Here is a 27,051-nt window from a genome sequence, read left to right as displayed (position 1 = left end):
ATACTTAAAATAAAAAGTACTTTTCAAAATTATTTTTAAGAAAAAATAAACATTTTTCTGAGAAGTTATTTTCCTGGAAAAAGTAGCTACAAAAATATTTATAATAAGTAATTTTAAATTATTTTTAAATAAATATTTTTTAATAATCAGAAAAGTATATTTTTAATAAGTGATTAATAGTTCCCCATTTGAAAATCCATGAGAAGGATTGTGTTAAAGAAATCATTTAAAATAAAGTATACCTTAAAACTCATGATAAGATTTCATGAGTCCTGTTGGGTTGGAGGGACCGATCGGAGGACTATGGTCCATTGAGAAAGACCTAAATTTTTAATGTGTGAAACAGAGTCGACTCCAAATTACGCTCTTGTCAGGAATAAATCTACTCTTCAGCGAAATGAGGCGTGTCGGTTGTCTGCCTGGCGAATGTGGGGGCAACACGCAAGCTTCATTCTCTGCCGACGCCGGAATAACATGGTTCCGAAGTTTCGTTTTGTAAATCCAATCCAACGGCGAATATTCTACACACGAAGTCGGCCCCTCGCACGTGCCAGTTCATAAATGCTGACCCACGCCTAGCCCACGCACTTCCCACGAAATCTGCTTCTGCAATTCCCCCCACCCCTCCTACGAGCCCATATTCTAGAGAGAGAGATCTTGCGGAGAAATATCACTGTTTGAGAGAACAAATCAATTGGAAAAGTATAATGCCGGCAGCGCAGATCTGCTTCGGAAGGTTAGTTTTTGTTTCTTCATTCTGCTTTTAATGGTTGCTCTTTGCTCAACTTTTTTGAAATACTGATGTGTTTGGTTATTCCTTGCATTTTTGAGATAACAATTGTTTTGTGATCCTTATGAAGCATCAGAGAGAATTACGTTACTGTCTTTTCTTTTATTTTCTTTGCTTCCCACACCCCTCCACCCCCCCCCCCCTTTTTTTTTGTGGATACATTTTCTAGTGGAATTCGACCATTGGCAAATCTGGCATAATGTGTGTTATGTGGACAGAGATTTTTATAATACGTTGTGTTGTGGTTGTGTGTGTGTGTGTGTTTTTTTTTTTTCCAATCGGATTTGCTTAATGTGAAGTTAACTTGGGAAATTTTACTCCATGCGTAGAATCTTCAGACGGGATTTAAAGTGGTGTTACCAAGACAATTGGAACAATAGGGTTTTGAGGGTTTAGGACACTTGGATATGTGGCTGTGTCCATGTGTGGGATTGGAAGATTATTTTGTTGTTGCTTTTTGTTATTTATTAGGGAGTAAAGTGATAGTTTTGAGTAAAATTATCCGAAAAAATTTCTTAGTGTTACAATGGCATGTGAACTCAAATGCAAGCTATACTGGTGATCTGTACAGTGTATTAGGAGCCTCTATGAACTCAAGTCGGAATGACCCTTTTGATATTAATTGGGATGATGGTACTCATTTTGGTACAAGATTGAAGGTAGGCAGTATGTGGATGTGAGTTTGGTTGATGATATGAATGTGCTTTAACAGCCACAGGGTTTAGTTGTGTGAATAGTGCATTTGAAATGTACCAACGACCTAACACCAGAAAAAATTGCTTGGCAGTCCTTGTAATGTTGATGATACTTTGAGCTTGTGATATTAGTAAAATGTTTTGCCATTTAGTATGTGAAAAAACATCATGACAAAAGGACATTTTCTTGCTCTAGATGTGCCGAAATTTTACTTTTCTTAAACTAGTAACGTAGAGATGCGTAGTAATCATGTACTTGAATTAATTATTGTATGGTTCCTATTTCTAACTTAGTTGGTTTAATTTTTGATCATTTTAATGCAATATCTTAATGTCATTTTTCGTGTAGAACTATATTAGGCCTGTGAAAACCCATCTGCCCGCTCTCAAATGTTACTGGGACAATCTAGTAAAGCAGATTTCTTTGTTTCATACATCAGGCATTGACCAAACTTTGACCGACTGTAATGCTGATTATGTATCCATTTTCTCCATTCAACTTGATTTGGGGCTCACTATTATTGTTGAAGTAATATTTTTAAGATCTTTCTTATGCCTCAGCCTATGCAATTCGTTAATAGTATCCTCGACGTTAATTGGGTCATAATCGTTATATTGAAGCTTTGTTTTTGAATATTTATTTAGCATATACCATTATTTTTGTTCAGTTGAAAGATGGCATGTTGTTGTATATCATTTGTTACCTGTTAGATTGATGAGCTTGCACATTCCTTTTTAGGTCATCTGATTTGAACTTTAGTTTGAAAATTTCTCTTGTTAATTGTTAAATAACTTTGTTTGATTTAGCTTCAACCCAAGTGTTCGCTAAATCTCGGCTATCAAGTGGTTTTATCCGAGCAGAATTACTTTCTTTACCCTAAATCAAGTTGATTGTTCATTTTGTTTCCATGTTTATGTAGGTCTGTCAGCTTATTTTTCTCAGGAACATGAATCGGAAATCTTATGAACCCTGCAAGATTTTAAGTGCAGTGCTTTGAGTGAATTCAGAGCTCAGAAGTTGGCAATATATTTAAGAATGGCAGATGGAATATCCAGTTTCTGGGGGCCTGTCACTTCTACCACTGAGTGGTGTGAGAAGAATTATGCACACTCTTCTTACATTGCTGAGTTTTTTAACACCATATCAAATATCCCTGGAATTCTCTTGGCACTCATTGGCCTTATAAATGCCTTGAGACAACGGTTTGAGAAAAGATTTAGTGTTCTTCATATATCTAATATGATACTTGCCATTGGAAGCATGCTGTTCCATGCCACTTTGCAACATGTGTAAGTATTTCTGTCTTCTAGCCAACTGTGGTATTGAATTGCGTATTTGGTAGATTTTGATGACCAAGTTGGCCACAAAAATAGAACTTATTTTTAGGGTTGTGCCTGATCTTATTTGTATTTTCATAATTCTCTTGAGAGGGGTAAATTCTTTACTTCCTTTCATATCAAACTCATCTGATCCCCTTCTTGTCAGGGCAAAAGTAAAAGGGAAAACAAAATGAAGAAAATAAAACAGAAAAAACCCTTTCCTCCAGTGTTGCCATCTTAAAGACTGATTCTTAATCCATATAGAGCTCACTAGTTTTCATCTTTGTTGTGTTTTGTACAAATCATTTGTTTGAAATCTCTTGATGCTAGCAGAATGTGCATAACGTATGTTTTTCTAGATAACCCTATGATACATATGTGCATACACAACATATTTCAAAGTTTTGTATGCAGAAGATTTTTGAATATTGTTTGCGAAACTCTGTTCACTTATGTGGTTCTGGGTTTTAACATAGAGCATCAGCATTTAGTATCTGAAAATGTGTTTTGTAACATTTCACGTTTTAATGAGTGTTGTAAACAAATTAAAGAGAACACTTTTGCACATGCTTATTGCCATCATTACAGTGATGATAATAAACAGAAGTTAGCACCTTTGCAATTTAGAAGCTCCAAATTCCGTTGCTTCTTCCATCATGCTTATTGCCGTTATTAGAGAGAACACTTTTGCAAGCTGACATGTTTATCCTCATCATTATTGTTGACAGGTTTGTACTTTTTATTCCAGCTGTTAGGTTGCCTTTTACTCTTTTGGGTCTTTGCTGTTCCAGCCTTCCATTTTTTTTTCCTTTTGTTTTTTGAATATGATAACAAGTGGGAAAATGGGGCAAACTTAATTTGGGGGCCGGGGGGATGTGGGGATGTGATAATACATGAATTCTACCCTTTCAAAAATGTGAAATAAACTTGCAGAACAAACAATATTTATCTAGAGTTGTAAGTGGTAACTTTTCTGTTTGAGCCTTCTTCAGGATACATGCTTCAAGAAAAGAGAAACATGCTAAATCTAGAAGCAATTTTCTACTGTCTCAAGCCCAATTCTAATAGTAAATTCCTGTTGCTCCAAGTACTGTGTAGAATTGTTATATACTTATAATTTGAATTTATTTTTTTGAAATTTATTCACTGCAAGTGCTGTAAGTAGTCATCTATTATGAAGAAGGATGGATTTTGAAGAGGCGAGCCTAAAAAGCTGTCTGACAAAAAGAAGATGGTAAGGTTGTTGTCAAATTGTGGAGAATAGGGTTAAAATTGTGCCATATAGGAATTCAATGCTATGTGTAAGGTCCCCTTTTGGGACCAAACAAAAGGAGTACAACATGGAATCAGTGGTTAGCCATATGATGAAGGCCGTGAATAAAAAGTGACAGAGGCAATAACTTTTTGACGCAGTTAGCATGGAAATGTTTGTAGAACATGGGTTATGGCTCTTGATGGTTTGAACTTGAATGAGAATCATGTGCAGACCAACATTGAGTTTTTTTATCAGGTGCTGTGACACTCTGTTTTTAATGAGGATGATGCTGATTATGATATGTAACTTCTTTCTTCCTTTAATACAATTCTTTGTTTTTCAAAATAAAAAGTTTAAAAAAGAATATGATATGAAATTTGACTTTGAAATGACTGATTTGCATATGATGTGCAATTTCTTTTACAGTGATGAAGTTTAAGGTTTTACATTTATATTTTTATGAAATGTTTAACGATTACAACTACTGTTCATATACTAATACCTTTATTTTCCTGTTCGTTTTAAAGAGTTTTGGTTTGGTGCTCATCTTATAATTTTCTAGTGGATACTCAAATTAAATATTTTGTCCATCCAAGCTAGGGATCTTAGGGTGAGTTTGGCCCCCCTTTTTTGCCTCAACTTTTCCTTTTCAAAAGTAAAAGATGCGTCACACATGTTTGGTAAACAACTTTTTCAGCTTTTGAAAGCCAGCTTTTAGCTTTTTTGGTGAGCTTTTAAAAGTTATAGATTTGAAGTTTTTAAAAGTTAAAAGCTAACTTTTTCTCCAAGAAATTATTCAATTCCATTGTTGTCCTTAATTTTTTTCAAATATTACAAAACTATCAGTGCATTAATTATAAAAAAAAAACGGTGCACAAAGCTCCCGTGTATGCGGGTCCAGGGAAGGGGCAGCCCATGATGGATCTATTGTACGTGGCCTTACCTTGCATTTTTGCAAGATGCTGTGTCCTAGTAAGCAGCGAGTGGGCATGCCGAAGTGGTTATTGGGCATGACTAGAAATCAATGCATCAATTATATTTCCTAAAAATACATATGTATTTTAGTCATTTTAAATACTTTTAGGTACCTTACAACTTTTTTACCAAACACTCAAAGCTAGTTTTTTTCTTTCTAACAGCTACTTTTTAACAGGGGGCCCAAACATTTTTAAAATAATATCAAAAGCTCCATTTTAAAAGGTCCTTTTGAAAAGCCACAGGGGGGGGGGGGGTAACTACGCCTTAATTCTTTCCACGCACAGTCAGCCCCAAGCCTAAGTAAAGGTGGTGGGTTACATTTGGTAGGTGACCACCAAATTAAAACTTTTCAAATCTCTATGAAGTGAATCCTTTTCATCCACTATGGTGGCCCCTACGTACTTCTACTGCCCAAGTGCAGTGAAAAATGGTTAAGGATGGGCCCGATTGTCACCCCAAAGCAACACACTGTGTGAGCATTTGGGTATTGCATCAAATATGCGAGGTTTCTTGCATCATTCTCATGGGCAAGTAAAAAAGCTAGTCCCAAGAGACTGGGGTTAGATCAACATTGTGGAACGTATGAACCCTTACTAGTAAACAAATGGAGCTAGAAATTTAACATAATTTTCCTTGAAGAAACAGCGCGGGTAAGGAAAAATAGATACAGAAATTGAAAAATCAGGATTTAAGCTTTGATATATCGTGAAAGAAAACATGAGAATGGTGTAGGCATCTTTGTAGACAGATATAAAAATGGTATTGTACATGTTACAAGAGTTAATAGAATCGTAAAAATCAAGATAGTCTTAGGATGGGAGACAATTAGTGCTAGTGGTGCTTATTCTCCTAAAATAGGCTTAGCAGAAAACCTTAAAATGTAATTTTGGAAAAATATGGATGATGTTATACATGAAATATCAAGGAGTGAGAAAATATTCACGAAAGTCAATTTGAATGGACAAATTGGAAAAGACCTTGGTTTTAAAAGCCAGGCAATGACTGATGTTGTGGAGTCATTGGGTGGGTTGAACTGGTCGGATAAGTGGGTCAAACCGTGATGTTGACTCATAAAATATATATTATTTATATGCAGGTGTATATGTATGGAACAAAAATAATATTTAACAATTATTCCATATAAATATTACAATGATGTTGGTTGAAATCACTTATTTTAACCAAATAAAGCCAAAGAAATCACTAACGGATATCTAAATAAAATTTGTATGACTTGTTTTTCTAAAATATTATTTAAGCTTATTAGTCGATCAAATAATTTGAAGCTGGTGTGTTGACTGTCTTAGTGTGCATGTGCGTATTTCTTGTTATTTACATATATTATTTACCCATCAGTATTGGTTCACTTCATTTCCGGTTATGAGATGTTAATTGCTCCAGTCTAGTGACAGGTTTTGGTTAAACCTGATAGGATAATAAAGGTGTTAGAAGAGGATATATGGAGGACATGGATATGGAGATAAAAATGAGAGGTGATATGATCTTATAGTTTGCTATGCCACTTGATTGTATAATGATGATTGTTTTAAGAAGAGAGGAATACTTTATAACCTTCAAGCATCAACAAAATAAAAGTCAAATAGATTTTTCTTGACTGCGAAGGTAGGTCAGTTACCACGTAAGGATTGTAGAGTTATTTCAGGTGAACATTCAATTACAAAACAGTGAGCATGCGTAATGGAGATCAATACAACAAAAGTAATAGGTAAACTTAAATGTGATAAAATGTAAAGATAAATTGATATAAGATGGGACAATAGGAGATAACATTGACATGCATTGTTTTGGAATAGGATAGCTAGTACTATTAAAGAGATAGAAAATGAGGTTTTAGGTGAATATAAGGAAGATGCATGACTAGTAAAGATACTAAGAAATGGCGTAATGACACCTAGAAAGCAGTTAAGACAAAAAAGAATGGTTTGCGAGCTAGCAGTGATATAGAAATGTGGAATACTTTGAAGTATAAAGAGACAAGAAAAGATGTAGAAAAAGTATAAAGAGACAAAAAAAGATGTAGAAAAAGTTGTTGAACATAAACTTAGAGCATATAATAGTATCAGATGTATAAAAAAAAGGGAAAAGGACTTATAAACTTGCTCGAGCTAGAGAAGAGACTAAAAAATAGAAGATTTAAGAGAAGATGGCAAACTTATTTTAATAATATATTTCATGAAACCAGCTAGATGGCTTAAACATAGGATTGACAAGTGAGGAAAATGCTAAAAAATGTGATTTATTTGCAAAATCAGAGTTGATAAAGTTAAGTATGTGTTAACCAAGATGAAAGATGGAAAAGCTAATGGACTAGATGGCATCCCAATTGAATTTTGAAAATGCTTGTGTGATAATGAATGATATGGATAACCAGTTTATTTAATAAATTTATAAGGATTGCAAAAATGCAAGATGAATGAAGGAAACACTTCAATACCTGTGTGCAAAAGTAAATGTGATATTCAAAATTGTAATAGCCATCATGGAATTAAACTTAGGAATCATGCAATGAATCTGAGAGGATAATTGAATAAAGGTAACAATTGGAAATGAAGGTTTCACAAAATCTGTTTGGCTTTATGCTAGGGAGATCAACTACAAACGTTGTATATATATATTAGGAATATTAATGAAAAAGTTTAGGGAAAAAAAGATGGACTTTCACATGGTTTTCATTTACATGAAGAAAGCCTATAAAAGGGTTCTTGGGAAGTTTTATGCTGGGTTCTTTGAAAAAAAAGATTTAGTAGGTTTATAGGTGTTGATACGTATGATAGAGTAATGAGTAGTGTTGGGACTACACATAGGGCATCTAGGGGGTTTCCCCTCATAATAGGTGTATATCAAGGATTTGCTTTAACCCTTGTATGTTTGCTTCAGTGATAAATGAACTTAGGGGCCCTTTAGTTTGATTTGATTGTCCTCTTAATAAAGGTAAAGTCCGAATCAATTCACCAAAACATCAAAGAATTCGTGGCAGTTCTTAGTTCCTTAAATTGCTTTGATCGAAATTGACACATTCTGATCTGATTCAATAAGTGGAAAAATTCAGAGGTCTATTTCCATTACCCCTTATGAAAAATAAAAAGAAAAGTACAAAAAGCTCAAGAACCAAATGGAATCTTATCTCCCTCCCATAATTGTTACTGCACATGAGAGGCCTTTGCCGCTGGTCATCCAACGCCTCCAACAAAGTAGGTATTTTGATGACAATTGTGCATGTGAACATTGCAGCACCTTCACCACGAGCTCACCACACCATTTCTCGAACTTGAGGTTGCCCACATATGGGCTGGAGAAGTAGAAGATGGTGATCAAAATCCTGGTCTTGGACCCGCTGTAATTTTGGGCAACATTGACGCGCATCTCAGCAATATTGTAGTGATAGAGGAGGCCAGGGCAGCACCAAGGCTATGGCTGGGGATGGTGATGCTGGGGGATGATCATTGGACTTGGCTCAATGAGATGCTTGATTTTCTCATGGTCAAAGAAGGTGGCCTCAATCTTGATAGAGGGGTCATTGGCATGATGGGAGTGGGCGGCTAGAGGATGTCCTTTAGGCCGTGGATCCACTCAAGGGTAGGTGATAGTGTTGCGCTAGACAAAGATATCGCAGCGAACAAAGTAGTGGATCTCTGAGTTGTCGGAGGAGACAGCAACACAGTCCATCCAGTTGGTGTGGGATTTCCAAATGGCGCAGAGGCCAGTGGAGTGTTGGAAAGAGTCAGGGAGGTTTATGCAGCCATCCCTTTAATTTTACCAAATAGTTCTATTCTAAACAGTTTAGAGGGTTAAAATTAGAAAATAGCACATATTGAGATATTATATACAAAGCAACTAAGATGATTTAGAGACTTTTTCAAGCGAAAATTTGGACCTTGGTTATAGAACCAGATTGAGACTTAGTGTTTAGCACTTGACACCAAGGTCTTAAATTTTGATTTCGACTCAAATTTCAAAGCTCCAAAAGTACAGAAATTTCTATTTTGATTTCAATTTCGTTTCGAAAAAAAAAAGATGGAATTTAGTAATAAATCATGGAATTCTTTTATGAAACTTTAGAAATGGTTAATGGATGTAATAACATAAGTTTTAGGATTAATATATTATAGGTAAAACACATCTGTGTTGTGTATTAGGTCGAAAAGTTGTAATATAATTTTTGTATCAATTATATTTGTAAGATGACGTGCATTAAACATATTCCGTTAATGCAAATGGAATTCCTAATTTATTTAAATATTTTATATACAAATAATGATAATTTAGACATGAATGCTTTGATAAAGAATGTTGTTGCAAGTTTTTTTTTTTTCTTTTCATATAATTTTAAAAGCCCTTGTAATAATGTTTTTGTTTCAATAAAAAATATATAAATTGAGAGAGAAATTTCACATGGCTCCTAGATCTCTCATTTGAATTCCGAGAAAATTTAATTCTATTGTTAAAATTTTGACAAGTTTCACTAAAATTCGGATGATTCGTTGATATTTTGATGGAAATTATGTAAAACAGAAATCAACTGCCATTTCAATTTCTAGGGTGATGGAAATCGGAAATTTTGACAATTTCATGGAAATTTAAAACCATGCTTGACACTGAATTTTACCAAAAGCCCCTTAATAGGAATATACAAAATGAGGTTCTATGGTTTATGTTGATGAAACTAGAGGTTGAATAGAATCTAAGTTGGAACTAGGAGAGAAGTTTTATAATCTAGAGGTTTTAAGAAAAGTAGAAGACAAAATATGCCAATGTTATTTTAGTCATTTTAGGAGGAAAATTGGCGAAAAGATTAACTTGATGGTTAGAAAATTGTTAGCTCAAGTAGATTTCAATACTTGGGATCTATTATGCAAATTGATAGACAATTTGAAGATGTGGTACATTGTACATTGAATTAAAGTAGGTTTGGCTAAATTGGATAGGTGCTTCAAACATGTTTTATCGTCACAGTTGAGTTGATACATTTTTCTAACATTTTTTATCTGATCCTCCAGTGAAGTTATTTGCTCAAGTTGATATCTCTCTGCATCTACAGCAAAGTCACTTTGATGTCAAGTTGACACACGATTTATCTATGATCCTCTGGTGAAGTTGCTTTTCCAAAAAGTCGAAAAACAATTTTGCTACTCCCCCGATGAAGATGTTAAGCTGAATAGGTTTAGATTGGTGGTAGAATGCAGGAGGTCAATTGCTGGTCAGGCAATAAGCTTTTTCTCTTTTGCAGACAGTGGCGAGTTTTTCTAATTACAGAGAAGAAAGGAAAACAGTTCTACCATATTTTTTCCTGTCCACAGAAGAAAGGACTTGGCTGACCACACATTTACACTGTTTTCTCTTTATCAAAACCAAGAACCCATGGATAAAGGCCCTTAGTGCACAAAACCATTTTTTTATGCTAAGATTGAGAGCCAACAACTTCAACAAATCATGCAATTGTGGAAGGAAATTCATAAGGGAGAAGAGACTGCTTATAGAAAAGTTGTATCAAATATGTGTTGCTGGGAATGTTGAACAGCATCTCAGGGAGAGTAACTAGATTGCCCCGGAGGTAGGAGAAGCAAAAGGTCAGAATGTTTCTGGCAAGGGACAGCAGATTGGGAGGAACTCCAGCAAAGGAATCCAAGAAAGAAAATAAAGGAATGAATATATTCTAGGAAAGTTTGACCGTACCTTGAATAGGAGGAGTGGCGAGAGATTTCAGTGTTGGAATTCTGGATATTCTCAATGTAATATGCATAATTATAGGGGAATACTTTTGGGGCAATCCTGGTATATTTAGGGGAGACGAAGACATTTGTTTTAAATGGACTATAAAGAATAATTATAGTGGGCCTACATTTAATTGGTCCAAAGTGAATAATTTTGGTGGGTGTAAATCAGCAAATTCTAAGCCCAATAATGGGAGAGCAACTTATTGCCAAGAGTTTAAAACAAGATTGGAGCATATGGGCTCTTTTAAGGCCCAAATGGAAATTCACATAGACTATGGCTTTGTTGGGTTGGAGGTATTTGGGCTTTTGTACATTTCAGTGGGCTGGAGCCCTCTTCTTCACATGAAGTTTTTTTTGGGCCCAAAAGAATGAGAAGGAAAAAAGAATGAGAAGGAAAGGAAATCGATGGTCTAGTTGGAGGAATTACAGGTTGATGAAGAAGACACTGGGGAACAAGAGGGAGGAGGGAGAATCAGAGACACAGCAAACAAACAATCAGATGGAAGAGGCCTCGATTGTGTTTGAGAGAATAGGAAAGCAATCTCGAGTTTTGAATAGCTATAAAAAGGAAGGTTTTCGTGACAGGAAAAAGTGAAAAGAGGTTGTGGATTCATGGAATCAGAAGGATGATTTGTTTAATTTTACAAAAATGGGGAAGAGTTAACATCCTTTTTTGATCTTGAAGCCGATGAATTACTAGTTGATAAATTGAGGAGAGAAGATGAAGAATGAGACAAGGCTAGAGGCACAAATTTTTTTTATAGGATGGAGAAATTGTCACAAGCTTAAGTTCAGGGTCTCCTTCATTAGCAGATCTTAAACTTTGTCTAGGTTCGAGAAATCAAGGTTTGAATGTTGCCAAGAACTCATAGGGAACCTGTCTCTCCACAACTACTGAAGACTCTAGCTTTCTCAAAAAATTTGAACCATTTGGTTCTCTTCTAAATACCAATCCATCAAATAAGGATTTGGGAAGCAGCAATCAAGGAGCAAGCTTGGTGAACATTGCAACTTCTGCAGGTAACCCTTCTAATTTTCTGTTTTCCCATATTAACTCTGATTTATTGAAGTTCCATAAGGAGTTAGAATTTGAGGGAAACCAAAATATTGTTGATCTTTTGGGGGATGAGAGAGAAAACGAGGTGGCCCAAGAACTTCTTGGTGATTTGGGTTTTTCCTTGATAGCTCCCTCTAGGGATTTGGTTAGGCTCAAGGTCTTAAATTTCGGTTTCGACTCAAATTTCGAAGCTCCAAAAGTACGAAAATTTCGATGAAAATTTCGATTTCGATGTCAATTTCGATTTTGATTTGAAAAAATAACAGAAATTTGTAATAAAGCACGGAATTCTTTGTGAAACTTTAGAAATGGTTAACAAACATAATATTATAAGTTTTAGGACTAATATGTTACAAATTAAATACATCTATGTTTTGTATGAGGTGGAAAAGTTGTAAAATAGTATGTGTATCAAACATATTTGCAGGATAATGTACATTAAATATATTCAGTTAATACAAATGAAATTCATAAATCATTTAAATATTATTTGTTGTACAAATAATGATAATTTAGACATGAATGGTAAATAAAATGTTATTGTAAGTTTATTTTTTCATATAAATTCAAAAACACTTGTAATAATCTTTTGTTTCGATAAAATAAATAAAGATAGAAATTTCACTTCACTCCTAAATTTCTCATTTGAATTTTGACGAAATTTCATCGTATAGTTAAAATTTTGACAAGTTTCGCTAAAATTTTGAGATTTCGATAAATTTCGGATGATTCATTGAGATTTCGACGAAAATTATGCAAGATAGAAATCGACTGCCATATCGATTTCGAGGGTGACGGAAATCGGAAATTTCGACGGAAATTTCGACAATTTCGTGGAAATTTAAGACCATGGTTAGGCTTAAGATGGAGGGGAAGAGGAAAGGAAAAAAGCTAATAATTGAGTAGCGAATTAGTTAGATTAGGGACCTTAGTGAACAATGAGAAAGGGGTAGGTGCTTGGGGGCTAATATTGTAACCAAATAAAGATTTTGTCCTGGAACATTAGAGGTCGAAGGGGATGAGATAAGAGAAGAGTTGTTAGAGACTTGGTGAATAGAGTGAATCCTAATATTTTGTTTTTACAAGAGTCTAGATTAGGTGAGGTTGACTCCTTTGTTTTTAGAACTATTTGGGATTATAGATTTAATGATTGGGTGTCTCTACCCTCCTAGAGGGCTTCAAGGGGTCAAATCGTGGCCTGGGATATTGGACTTGAGTCTTGTAAGGATTGCGTATTAGGTTCCTTCTCTTTATTTGTGCTACTTGAGATTACGGGGGTTGGGGATTGGTGGTTTACTTTTGTTTATGCCCAACGTTACTCTCGTAGAGGAGTAGTTCTTTTGGAGAGTTGGCTAGTTTGTATGGCCTTTGCAATCCTTGTTTAGTGATATGGGGTGATTTCAATGTTACTAGAACTTCTAGGGAATGTTTGGGGGATTGAGGATGACCATATGAGATCTTTTGACTCTTTCATTTGGGATAGTGGTTTGAGGGATGCCCCTTTGGATAATGGTAGATTCCTTTTTACTGATGCTTGAGAAGATTTGTTTTCGAATATTGTGCAAGAGGTGTTGACTAGGCCTATCTTTGATCATTGCCCAAACCTTTGGACTTTAATCCTATTAAGTGGGGATTGAAACCTTTTAGGTTTGAGATCATGTGGCTTTCTCAACCTTAATTTTGTGATACTATTAGAGCTTGGTGGAAAAAAAAATTGTTCAAGGATGGGAGGGTTTTAAGCTTATGAGAAATTGAATTTTGTCAAATGTAAGCTTAATATTTGGAATAAAAAAATGTTTGGCGATATTGAGAGGGAAAAAAAATATTTTGGAGTAGATAAGTTGTTCGGATAGATTGGAGGAGTATGGCCTTTTGAGGGAGGAAGGTAGAAAGAAAATAATTTGCCTAAATAATGATCTTGAGGTGCTTCTATTAAGGGAAGAGAGGGGTTGGTGTTAAAAGTTGAGGATTGTTTGTAGGGGGACTGTAATTCTAGGCTTTTCCGTAGGGTGGCCAACGGGAGGAGGAGGAGAAGTCTTATTAAGGAGTTAGAGGTAGAGTTAGGGAGGGTGGTGAGAGATGATAAACAAATTGGTGATGGGATCATTGATTTTTTTAAAGGTTTGTATAGTGATGAGTGCAGGAATAGGTTAATGGTGGATGGATTAGATTGCAACTGTGGATGAGGGAGCTAAGTGGTTAGAGAGACTTTTTGAAATAGGGGAAGTTAGAAGGTCAGTGTTGGCTTCACGGTTGCTTTCTTTCAAGATAGTTGGGATGTGTTGAAACAGGACATTCTGAATTTCTTCGAAGAGTTTCATAAGGGAGGAGTTGTGTGTAAATATCAAATCTATTTTCATTTCTCTCATCCCAAAAAAAGATAGGTCCAAGAGGGTGAAGGATTTTAGGCCTATTAGTTTGGTTACTGGTGTTTATAAGATGCTTTCTAAGGTTCTTTCAAGGAGGTTGAGAGAGGTGTTGGGGGATATGCTGTCTTTGGCTCAATCTGCGTTTGTGAAAGACCAACAAATCTTAGACACAATTTCGGCAGCAAATGAGGTGGTAGAGAATGCAAGAAGAAGAGGTAAAAAGGGCGTGGCTTTTAGGTTGGATTTTGAAATAGCATATGCATGGTCAATTGGCGCCTTGTGGATAAAATTATGCAGGAAAAATGTTTTGGGTGTCTTTGGTGCAAGTGGATGAGAGGGTGTCTCAGCTTTGCTAATGTGTCAATGACTGATAATGGGCACCTGGGCCCTAGGGATTGGTTTGGTGTTTTGCGAGGGTTAAGGCAAGGAAACCCACTATCCCCTTTGTTGTCTAATCTGATTGTAGATGTTTGTATTAGGATGATTTCTCGAGCCCAGGACCTGGGCATAATTAGTGGCTTTTCTATATGAGAGAGGGGATGGAGCTGTCTCATCTTTAGTTTGTGGATGATACTATCCTTTTCCATGAGAATAATGTTGTAAAATTCCAGAAGGTTCTAACTCTGTTGAATCTTTGACAAATTCTCAGCGAAGATTAATCTGTCTAAGAGCGGTATAGTGGGTATTAATTTGTGTAGTAGGGAGCTTGAGATTTTTAGATGTTTAGAAAATTGTGAGACCTTGGCTTGGCCTTTGTCTTATCTTGGTCTTCCTTTAGGGTGTGCCCCTTTATTGAATTTTTTTTTGGGACCCATTGATTGAGAGCGGGGAATAGATTAGAGGGGTGTAATAGAGCTTGTCTTTCACTAGGGGTAGAATCACTCTCATTAGTGCCTCTTTAGCTAATATTCCTATTTATTGTTCATCTCTTTTCAAAATTCCCTCTATGGTGGCTAAGGTAGTTGGAAAAGATTATGAGAGACTTCCTATGGTTGGATATTGGTGAGAATAAAAGGGACCATTTGGTTATTTGGGATGTGATTATGAGGCTAAGTTAGATGGGGGTTTGAGGGCTTTGGTAATGTGGTTTTAAAGAAACCTTAATAGGGTGAAATGGTTATGGCGGTTTCCCTTAGAGTCTAATTCCCTCTGACCAGGTAATAAAGAGTAAATACAGAATACAAAAGAATAGATGGGATTTCAAAGGAAGTGGTAATGCTACTCATGCTAGACCTTGGAAGCTTGTTTCCCAAGTTGCTAGTCTTTTCTTTCCTCACTCATTTTAAAGCAGGCAGTGGGGATAAAATTCACTTATGGGAGGACATTGGGGTTGGTGAGTCTTCGTTGGAGCTGTTGGTGCCATCTGTTTAGACTTTCCAATACTCACAGTGCACCAATTTCAGTTTTCTTTTCTTTTGAGGTGGCTCTCTTTCTTGGGATTCCATTAATTTAGATGTCTCTATGAAAGAGAGGTTGACGAGTTAACTCTTTTATTGGGTGTGCTGGATTCTTTGGTGCCAAATTCACAGGAGGATCCAAAACTTCGGATTGGGGTCACTCTAGGATCTCTTCAAAGTCTTTCTTTTCCAATCTCATAAAACCCACAAATACTAGACCTTTCCTCTTACACAAAGTTGTTTGGAAAGCAAAGATTCCTTATAAAGTCTGGGTCTTCATTTGGACTTTAATTCTTAATAAGATCAACACAAATGATATGCTACAAACTAGGAGGCCTTACAAAGCCCTTATTCTAGGCATTTGTATGTTGTGCAATTAGTCTAATTAGACTATTAGCCATTTGTTTATTCATTGTAATGTAGAAAAGTACATGTGGAACAATTTGTTTTCGTACTCTAGTGAGGTTTGGGTAGCTTCAACTACAATTCAGGATTTTTTTATGGTGAAGCTTCGGAGTTATGGGAAGGAGGAGAGAGAAGGGATATTTTGGGACTGCTATTTTTACCATCTTTTGGTTGCTTTGTCTGGAAAGGAATGCTAGAGTTTTTAAAATCGAAGGACTTCTCCAAGATTGCTTTGGGAGAAAGTTATTTTTATTGCTTCTTTTTGGGCTCATTCTTTTAGTAGTTTGGGGGTTCTTTTGCTGTCTGATATTTGAAGGGATTGGAAGGCAGCTTTGATGTAATTTGTTAGTTTTTCCTCTGTTTTTTGCGCTTTTTATTGGAGGATTTCTTATCCGCTTGTCATTGTAATTATGTTTTCTTTTTAATAGATATGTTTTATCATCTAAAAACAAATTAAAAGAAAAGCTCTATAGCTAATAATATGTTCTATGATAAGTGCTTTCTTTCTCTTGGGAAACAAGGTCTGGGCCTTTTCTCTCGCAAAGGGTTTCAAAGATAGGTGGCAATGTTCTGACGCTGGCCTAGCAGTGCTTCTGGGCTCTCTCTCTCTCTCTCTCGCAAAACAACTTTCCTTCCCTCTCTCATGAATCTCCCTAGGGTTTTGAAGGTAGCCAGTTTTGCTTCAATGACCAGAGGAGTTGCTGCAACAGAGATAGACCAGAAGCAGCGATACTTCCCAGTTGGTACAGCGATAAGCATTTTAGAAGGTAGTGGAAACCTACTGTGTGCAAGGCTGCAAGTTTGTAGCTTCATATTCACAAAAAAGCCCTAGCAAGGTCAAATATTCTTCTTCAAAGGTCATCTTCAGGGCTCAGAGCAGGAAGGTCAGGGATGCCTCGGTTCCTCTCTCTTATTCTCTCGCTTCCTCCCTCGGGAAACAATCTGCATATGCTACTTTGAAGCTTGCTGCTGTAGGGTATATTGAATCGAACACTATAGATGGAAGGAAAATCCTTCAATCTGCACTTAGACAAGGGTAGGGGGTTTCGTCTTTGCTTGTGATTGAGAATAATGTTGTCCGAAACAGGTTGATTATGTTTTCGCATGAGGCTGCATCCTGGTTTGCTGATGGATTGTCGGTTTTTGGTCAGATGGACAAGGGATTTCGATGTATGTGCAAGGGTATCACTCATTTTTGGTTGTCTATTAGGTGGACGAAGCTGTGGAAGGGTTTGGAGTTAGGGTTGGGGTGGAAAGGTAAGACATTTTCAGTATTTATTCTTGGCAGTGCAAAGGGTGAGGGGTGGTGTCACTTTGCGAGTGATTTCAGCGAATTGGCTAAGGAATTTTAAAAGGATTTTGGAGGGGCAGCTGCAGATGGTTCTTCTCTTTCCAGATTGGGGAGTCAGGTGCTGCAGGAAGGTAAAAAAGAGGAAGGTGAAGGTCACAAAAGTCAAGATCTATCTGAAAATCAGGATAGGGAGGTCAGAAGAAAAGAGCAGTGTTGTAGGTGTGGAGGTACAATACTGAAGAAGGATTATGGGTTCTTGAAGACAGGTTCAACACTAACCAACCGGAATCAACTGACTAGAATGCGAAGGAAGCTAGCATTCTAGGCGGAGCTGTGCGTCTTTGTGAGGTAGCTAGGGTTGTTTTCGGGGAGGAGATTGTAAAGAGGTGTGGTCTGAGTGGTCTATTTCTTGTGTTGTACCTGGCCCAAATGGTTGAAAAAGGAGGTATGCCTCTCTTGTCTAAACTGGGTCAATTATTTGAGCAGGCCCAATGTTTAGGCAAGTCTGTGGGCAGTAATGTGGAGATTGAGGGAGGACCACATCTTTCGGGTTCCACGCTAAAGGAACAATGTGATTCAGATACTTCCTTTCTGGATCCTAATAATAGGCCGGCCTAAAATACCATTCTTAGTATTCAGAAATCAATATGTGGGAAGGACGACTTTTTACTTTTTGATAATGCACTTCTTTCACAGGCTCCGGCTCTGGCTCTCCAAGATACAAATTGAAATGATCAAGCTTCGGAACAAAATCAGAATTGTAGCAGTTTAGTTTCGAAACAAGATTGTGATGTTAAAGAAGATACTAGCGTCGAAGAGGGATTAAGAGGTGGGATGGAAAGGAGTAAAAAGTTCTTGTCTCGGGGGGGATTTCGAATGTTTTTTGTCCAAAATTTAACCGATTTGAGAGCAACAAGATTTATGCTTGTCAGAAGGCAGCTTGTATGGGTGCAGAGATGAGGAAGATGTTTGATGATAAGAGAGAAAAATCAAGTGAGTCAGTGTCAAAGATATAAGTAGAGATTCCAAAGGAGAATTTAGCATTGTGGAAGACTCTTTTGCAAAGGAAATTGGGGCTAGCAATGGGGCAAATAAAGGGAAGGAGATAAAGAAATGGGGGTATTTTTCAGATATAGAGAGTTACTATACCTAGTGAGTTCGACTGTGTTGGGGGATTGATGTTAGCTGAGATTTGAGAATAACATGTTTATGTTTCTGATTTTTGTGACAAACTAGGGGATTCATCTTATGTTCATCCTCCCCTGCTGGAAGGTTTAGAGGGAGTATATATTGTTGAAAATGATGGGTTGGTTAATATTTTACAGCGTAGTGATGGAATTTTGCCTACACCGGTGGAGATTCCTATGAAGGAGGTAGAAGCTCAATATCTTTTGGATAAAATGGATTTAAAGTTGACTGATTTTAGAGGAAATGAAGTGTGATTGGGTGGTGGAAAAAGCCAAAAGATGAAGGGTCAAAGAGAGTTATCGAGTTTGAAGAGCTCAATAAATTATGATTGGAAGGGTTTGAAAAGGGGTTTCCTTGGTTAATTTAGTCTAGTTTTATTTTTTCATCTTGAGTTTTTTGCTTTTTTTTTTTTTGTTTTTTTGTTTTTTGTTTTGTTTGGCAAACTCTTTGTCCCCACACATTGTACCTTCTCCTTCTCTTCTTTCTATCTAATGTAGCTTCTTTTATTATCCAAAAAAAAAAAAGCTATATAGCTTAGTATATGAATCAAAATGTTGAGCAACCAAGAAACGAAAAAGGGCATCTCTAGGCCACAAGGCTCCTTGCTTTGCAAGGGTAGGGGAGAGTCGTTATAGTATGTGCAGCCTTATCACTGCTTTTATGCAGAGAGGCTGTTTCCTTGGACTCGACCCCATGACCAACCGGCCACAAAGTTGCCACCTTACCGGTGATCTAAGGCCCGCCCTCGAACCAAGAAATGACATATCCAAAAAGTAAAAGTCGTTAAAATTAGAATCCTAGGTGGATGAGCATGCAACTCTAAAAGATAATTAAGAATAAACATAATCATAGTGAGTTAGCCATAGCACCTACACGAGGTAAGATATGGAAAGGATGATTAAGATTGATTGAGCACTTGCAATGTATGCCAAACTATGCACCAATGAGGAGTGAGTTAATGCGAGGACTAAAATTTTGATTTTGATTTTGATTTTAAGCGACATGCAAAGCTTATAATATAATTAAGAAATTATGAAAAGAAAAAAAACGTTGAGAAAATTAAGGAGTCGTTTGGTATTGATATCAAGAATTATAAAAAATGAAAACTAAAACCTCAAAGTAGTGTTGGTTAATACTTTCAAACCTAAGACAAATTAAACACCTAATTGAACAATGCTGACATTTGTCCTTGAATCAAATAACAACTAAAAAATATTTATGAAAATAATAAAAATAAAAAATAATATTGATTTAAAAAGTATGATGGTTGCACTTGAACCACTCGGGTGTAGCGAAAAGTGGGTGAGGGTGGGCTAGGTCGTCGCCCCAAAGCGACGCGCAGTGTCGGCGCCCGAGTATGGTGTCAAATATGTGAGAGTTCCTACATCATTCTGGACGTGGGCAGGTAAAGACGTTAGTTTAGGAAACTAGGATTAGATTAGCAACTTGGAATATAGGGACACTTACGGGTAAAAGCATGGAAATTGTGGAAACAATGATTAGAAGAAGAATTAATATAATTTGCCTTCAAGAAACTAAGTGAGTGGGGGAGAAAGCTAGAGAAATCGATAAATCAGAGTTTAAACTTTGGTACACTGGAAAAGAAAAACATAAGAATGGAGTAGGCATTATTATAGACAAAAACTTAAAAGATAGCGTTGTGGATGTAATTAGAGAAAGGGATAGAATTATAAAAATCAAAATGGTATTAGGACAAGAGATAATAAATATCATTAGTGCTTATGCTCCTCAAGTTGGCTTAGCAGAAAATCTTAAGAGACAATTTTGGGAAGATATGGATAGTATTATACAAGGCATACCAGGGACTGAGGAAATATTTATACTCGTAGAGAGAATAGAGCAGCTGGCTGAGCAGTGAATATGCAACCCTAGTGGTGTCAGCGACTCATAGAGAGAATAGAGCAATTGGCTGAGCAGTGAATATGAAACCCTAGTCCCCCACTCCCCAACCCATATATATATATATATATATATAAGTAATTATATTAATTTATATATTTATTTTTTATTTAAATAATTTTTTTTTTTTTTTTTTTTTTTTTTTTTTTTTTTTTTCCGGTTTGGTTATATTTTGAAACCGAAACCGAAAATTAACATTTTTGGAAACTGAAATCGAAATCAGAAATCAAAAAACCAAACTGCTTGTGATTCTAGTTCGGTTTCGGTCTGGTTTTGGGTTTTTTTGTAATTTTTTGTACACCCCTACTTGCAACCTCATGCTAAGTTATTTTAGGTCTATTCCTACCCCTTTTAATGTCAGAAACAATAATTAACTCACTCTTCACAAGTGATAAACTAGGTCTGTGTTTCAAATGCCCAAAATATCTAAGCCGCCCCTTCCTTATCTTGTCTTTGACCAGTGTTATGCCTAAATTATTGCGTATATGTTTGTTTCTTATTTTATCTTTTATGTTATTCCACTCATCCTTCTTAACATTCGCATTTCAACAAATTTTACTTTTTGACCATGTTGTTTCTAACTGTCCAACATTCTGAATGATAAAATATAGCCAATCTTATAGCCATTTTACAAAATTTTCCTTTTAATTTTAAGGATACTCTATAGTATGTCCAACACGCCTGACGGACTCCACCATTTTACCCAATTTGTTTTAATTCTATGTATTACATTTGCTTTAATTTTCCTTTCCGATTGCATAATAAATCTAAGATATTGAAATCTATTAGTGCTATTAATTTCTTGATTATCAAGTTTAATCTTCTCTCTACTATTACTCCTTATATTACTGAAACTACACTTCATATATTATGTCTTATTCCTACTTATTCTAAAACCTTTAGACTATAATGCGGTTTTCCAAAGTTCTAACTTAGATTCCACTTAGTTCCTACTATCATCAATCAATACAATGTTATCTGCAAACAATAGACACCAAGGGATCTCATTGTGGATATTCCTAGTAAATTCATCGATCACTAAAGTAAAAGATAATGACTCAAAGTAGAACCTTGATATACACCTATTGTGATTGAAAAATCATTAGATTCCCCTCTCACAGTCCTAACACTACTCACTACTCTATCATACATATCCTTAATGAGTTATATATATCTACCGCATATCCTCCTCTTTTTTAAGACCTACCAAAGAACTTCCCTAGGTACTATCATTTGCTTTCTTTAGGTCAATAAGAACCATATGCAAGTCCCTCTTCTTACAATCCATAAAATAGACGACTAAATTATTTAGGAATGATTTTTTTTTTAAAGCCAAATTTTGCTATTTTTTTCCAGTTATTCTAAATTTCCTAAATTTCTTAATTTGAGTTGATATATCAAGAATTTTGTCTAAACTTTCACAAAAAATAAAATAAAATGAAATAAAAATTGAAAACCAACTTTGTTTAAAACTTCCCAAAATCATAAATTTCAACTAAAATTTCAATGAAATTACCAAAGTGGTATGATGTCAGGATTAGAGTCTTGGAGGCGAAAGGGTAAAGAGGCGGGCCCACTATCCCATTGAGGATTAGTCAAGTGTCCAAAGGGCTTCGTACACCATATTTTCCAAAAAAGAAAAGGTTGAAGTGGTAGTAGAGGGAGGGATAGATGTAGAATAACTTAGACTGATATTGTCTTAGATCATGGGGAATAAATAGCATAAGAAGATTCATGTAGCTAGCTCCACATGGTGTGACTTAAGGTTTGATTGTTGTTCTCGTTGGTGTTGTCCATCTTAGCCGTCACTAGCAATCTAAGTATGCATAAGCTTAAAAGGTGCAAATGAGCTAATTAGAAATATTCTTACCACATCAATATGTGGTGGTAAAGTCAATGGGGATCTTGCCCTCTTTTGTCTTCAATTTTGCAATTTAGGCTGGTGACAACATTGACTGCAGGATTTGATAGGGATGCAGGAGTTACAACTCTCTCTCTCTCTCTCTCTCTCTCTCTCTGAGAATCTTACCTTTTGTAAAGATTGATCCTTTAATCTCTTTTACTTTTTCTTATTTCCTATTTTCATTGCGCCGTGTCTCACCATTGGACTATAGAGGATGGGATAGATACACATAATCTTTGGAGTAGATTAGTTAGCTCTGTTAAAAAATAGCAAAAAAGATTTTAGGTGAATCAAGAGGAAGATTCTCAAATAGAAAAGAAAGTTGGTGGTTAGATAAAGATGTCCAAAAGGCCGTAAAGACAAAGAATTTGGTATAAAACGTGGCAAAAATGTAGAAACATGGATAACTTTGAAAAGTATAAGAAGACGAGAAAAAATGCAAAAAATGCCGTTAGTGAAGCTAAATTCAGATCATATAATAGTTTGTATGATAGATATGATACAAAAGAAGGGGAAATAGATATATTTAAACTTGCTAAAGTTAGCAAAAGGAAGAGTATGGTCTTAAGAAATGTAAAATGTATAAAAAGTGAGGATGATATTGTCTTGGTTAAGGATGAAGACATTAAATAAAGATGGTGAAGTTACTTTAGTAAGTTGTTTAATGAAAACCAAATAGAAGGCTTAAACTTAGATTTGACAAATGAGGAAAAGACTAAAAATATGAGATTTATTTGCAAAATTAGAGTTAACGAAGTTAAGTTTGCACTAAAAAAAATGAAAAATGGGAAAGCTATAGGACCAAATAGCATCCCAATTGAAGTTCGGAAATGCTTAGGTGATAACGGAATTTTATGGTTAACTAATTTATTTAACACAATTATAAAAACTAAGAAAATGTCATATGAATGGAGGAAAAAAACTTTAATACCTATATACAAAACTAATGGAGATATTCAAAATTTTAATAACTATCATGGAATTAAACTTATGAGTCATACGATGAAACTATGGGAAAAGGTAGTTGAACAAAGATTAAGGTTAGAAATGAAGGTCTCAGAAAATTAATTTGTTTTATGCTTGGGAGATCTACCACAAAAGCTTTATATCTTTTAAGAAGATTAATGGAAAAGTTTAGGGAAAAGAAAAGGGACTTGCATATGGTATTTATTGACCTAGAGAAAGCATGTAATAGGATATCTAGGGAAGTTCTATGGTGAGTTTTACAAAAAAAAGGGTGTATGTAGTAGGTATATTGATGTTATTAAGGATATGTACGATGGAGTAATAACTAGTGTAAGGACTATAGATGGAAAAATTGGAGAATTTTCAATGACCATAGGTGCACATCAAGGATCTGCTTTGAACCCTTATCCTTTTGCTGTAGTGATGGACCAACTGACTAAGAGTATTCAAAATGAGGTTCCATGGTGTATGTTGTTTGCAGATGATATTGTATTAATTGATGAAACTAAGGGCAGAGTAGAAGATGAGTTAGAAGTATGGAGAGAAGCTTTGGAATCTAGAGGCTTTAGGATAAGTAGAAATAAGATAGAATATATGAAATGTAATTTCAGTAATAGTAGGAGGAATATTGGAGACAAAGTTAAACTTGATGATGAAGATATAAATAGCATTTGTAGATTTCGATACCTTGAATCTATTATGCAAGCTGAAGGAGAAATTGAAGATGATGTAATACATAGAGTTGAAGTAAGTTGGGTAAAATGGAGAAGTACTTCAAGTGTGCTTTGTGATCATATAATACCCTTAAAATTAAAAGGGAAGTTTTATAGGATGGCTATAAGACCGGCTATGCCATATAGATTAGAATGTTGGGCGACGAAGAAACAGAATATCCAAAAAGTAAAAGTTGTTGAGATGAGAATGTTTAGATGGATGAGTGGTATAATACTGAAAGATAAATTAAGGAATGAATATATTTACGGTAAGTTAGGCGTAGATACTATAGAAGATAAGATAACGGAGGGACAACTCAGATGGTATGGACACTTGCAACGTAGACCACATAGTGCGCTAGTAAGGAAGAGTGAATTAGTTATTGTGAGGGGCAGTAGAAGGGGTAGGGGTAGACCTAAAATAACTTGGAAGGAGATAGTAAGGATTTAATAGCCCTAAATCTGTCAAAAGAAATGGTTCATGATTGCATAAATTGGTGGAAAAGGATTTATATAACCAACCTCACCTAGTGGGACTTAGGCTTGGTTTTGTTGTTGTTGTGCATGCCTCACCATAGTAGTAGTTACAAAAAACACTAACACCCTAGCAAAAAAATAAAATTGTTATTAGTGTTCTGAGGCAATGTACTCTTCATTTCAGAATGCTGAATTTAGCGATTTAGAGTTCTAATTCATTTTTTTTCCCTGCATGGTGTATATTTTTATTAGTAAAGGTGGAGAATTTTTTTATATTTCTATTTTCAGTCATTATTAATCTAAAACCTCAACTAGATTTAAAAATATTTCAACATCCTTCATAAAATATTAAAATATACAAGTGCCATTACATATTTTTACCAATATACCTATGTAATTTATTGGTTATCTATCATATTTTAGAGCATGTGCCATATTGTTGTGATCTTGTTCCAGTCGACGAAGCATAATTCTCAGATTTCTAGATAATGCTGTCACCCACCTACTGAGCAAACAGATGGTTAAAGTGCTGACAGAATCTTCTTGTTTTTTGAACTTCACTTGCGGGATTCAGTAGATTAGATGTGATGTCTTTAATGTAAGGGCTTTACTAGAGAAATATGGAAAGGATTCATGCTTTTCATTTATGTCATGTTTGGTTTGCGAAATGGAATGGGATAGGAAAGGAATGAAATGAAAATTTTGAATGGAGAACGTGACAAAGTCAAGTGATGTATTCAATTCCATTCCCTCTTATGCCGTTCCATTTTTTCCTACCAAACATGCAGTCAACTCCCTTACTTTTGGCAGTCAACTCTTTACTCTTAATTGGCCATTAATAAATTGTATTTTTCTTCCTAAGTCTTTAAGATGAGAATGTTACTCTTATATAAAATTTTATTGATTTAAGCTTTCGGAATGTCTGTTTTAAAAATTCCGAACTTTTTAAATAATAATTTTCTATAAAAAATTATTATTTTGAATTGTCATTTTAAACTATTAAAGATTTAAATTAGTCCTTTTGTACTAATGGTACATTTTTCTCAAGGTAAGGGTAAAAATACCGTATAAAAAGTATGAAGTTTATAATGATTTTTTAAAAAGGAAAAATTCAATGTCAAATCATGTAGACTATGTATAAAGGAAAATTCATCAATTTAATAGTTTTGACTTTTTTAAGACAAGAAGTTTTAATATAACAAATGACATTCTAGTTTTAGGGCAAAAAAAGACATTCTAGTAAGTTAAAACATAGAACCACAATTAACAATCAGCTAGCCGTATAGTGAGTGATTTTAATTAAACGTAAGGGAGGATGCTGCAAATTCTGAAACCTCAGGAATAACTGCAAAATTGAAAAAAATTGGGAGGTTAATGCATTTAACTGTTATGTTTAATACAAATGTACACCTGGTTTTTCCATGCCTGACTGGGGCAGTGGGTCTTGGGGAAAATTTTGGCATGTTTTTTGTTGAAACTATAGGGTTTAAATCCACTTCCTTGTTTGACTCAACCATTTCAAGTAAATGAATGCTAGCACGTGTGATCCCTAATTGAGGTTTACTTGTGTGCCATTTTCAGGCAACAACAAAGTGATGAGACACCAATGGTATGGGAAATGCTCCTATATTTCTACATATTGTACTCACCAGATTGGCACTACCGGAGTACAATGCCCACTTTCTTGTTCCTCTATGGTGCTGTATTTGCTATTGTCCACTCACTCGTTCGTTTTGGGATTGCCTTCAAGGTACATTATGTGATACTTTGTCTTCTTTGCACCCCTCAGATGTACAAGTTTATGGTGCTGTATTTGCTATTGTCCACTGACTTGTTCGTTTTGGGATTGGCTCAAGGTACATTATGTGATACTTTGTCTTCTTTGCACCCCTCGGATGTACAAGTACTACATCCACACGGAAGACTTGTCTGCAAAGCGGCTTGCAAAGTTATATTTGATAACCATATCTTTGGGGAGTTTTTGCTGGCTTTTTGATCGTTTGTTTTGTGAAGAAGTTTCTCATGGGTATTTCAACCCCCAGGGTCATGCTTTATGGCATGTCCTTATGGGTTTCAATTCTTACTATGCGAACACATTCTTAATGTTTTGTCGTGCTCAGCAATTGGGACAGAATCCAAAAGTTGTCCACTTCATGGGGGTTTTCCCATACGTGAAGATTCAGAAACCAAAGACTCAGTAATAGAACCCCTTGCAGGAGGACATAAAAACTCTTCTCTTCCCATCTTGCATGTGAGAGCGAGCAGCCAAAATTCTTTTATCTTTTTGAAACATTCTTCCGTTGGAAAGTGTTTGTAAATGATGACTAGATGCTAGTCATATTTATATTGTAAATTTAGTTTCAGGTCACGTTGTGCCATAAGGAAATGTTTCTGTTGGTAGTCGCTGTCGGTGAGAGTTTAATTTTTATGTTTTCTTGAAGCAATTTTGCTCTCTAATGTGGCAGACAATAGGTGAACTAGTCTGCCAAACAGGACAATCTAAATTTGCCAAAGTGCAGGGTCTTCTATGGCAACTATATATAGATCGGAGAACTTTTAAGTAGACTGGGGGTTTTCCCCCCTTTTGGTCAA

At 35.5% G+C, this 27,051-nt stretch overlaps 1 protein-coding gene across 1 annotated transcript; it reads left to right on the top strand.

Moving 5' to 3' along the window:
* Window positions 1-274: 274 nt before the first annotated feature.
* Window positions 275-27,051, top strand: LOC131151647 (alkaline ceramidase-like). Its single transcript, XM_058102927.1, has 4 exons — window positions 275-736; window positions 2,406-2,775; window positions 26,041-26,209; window positions 26,316-27,051. The coding sequence occupies exons 2-4, from the start codon at window positions 2,522-2,524 to the stop codon at window positions 26,658-26,660; spliced, it is 768 nt and encodes a 255-aa protein (XP_057958910.1). The 5' UTR covers window positions 275-736; window positions 2,406-2,521; the 3' UTR covers window positions 26,661-27,051.

The sequence above is a fragment of the Malania oleifera genome, chromosome 3, assembly GCF_029873635.1.
Source record: "Malania oleifera isolate guangnan ecotype guangnan chromosome 3, ASM2987363v1, whole genome shotgun sequence".
Lineage (NCBI taxonomy): Eukaryota > Viridiplantae > Streptophyta > Magnoliopsida > Santalales > Ximeniaceae > Malania > Malania oleifera.
The sequence above is the reverse complement of the archived record's forward strand: the minus strand, read 5'-3'. Positions and strand labels throughout refer to the sequence as shown.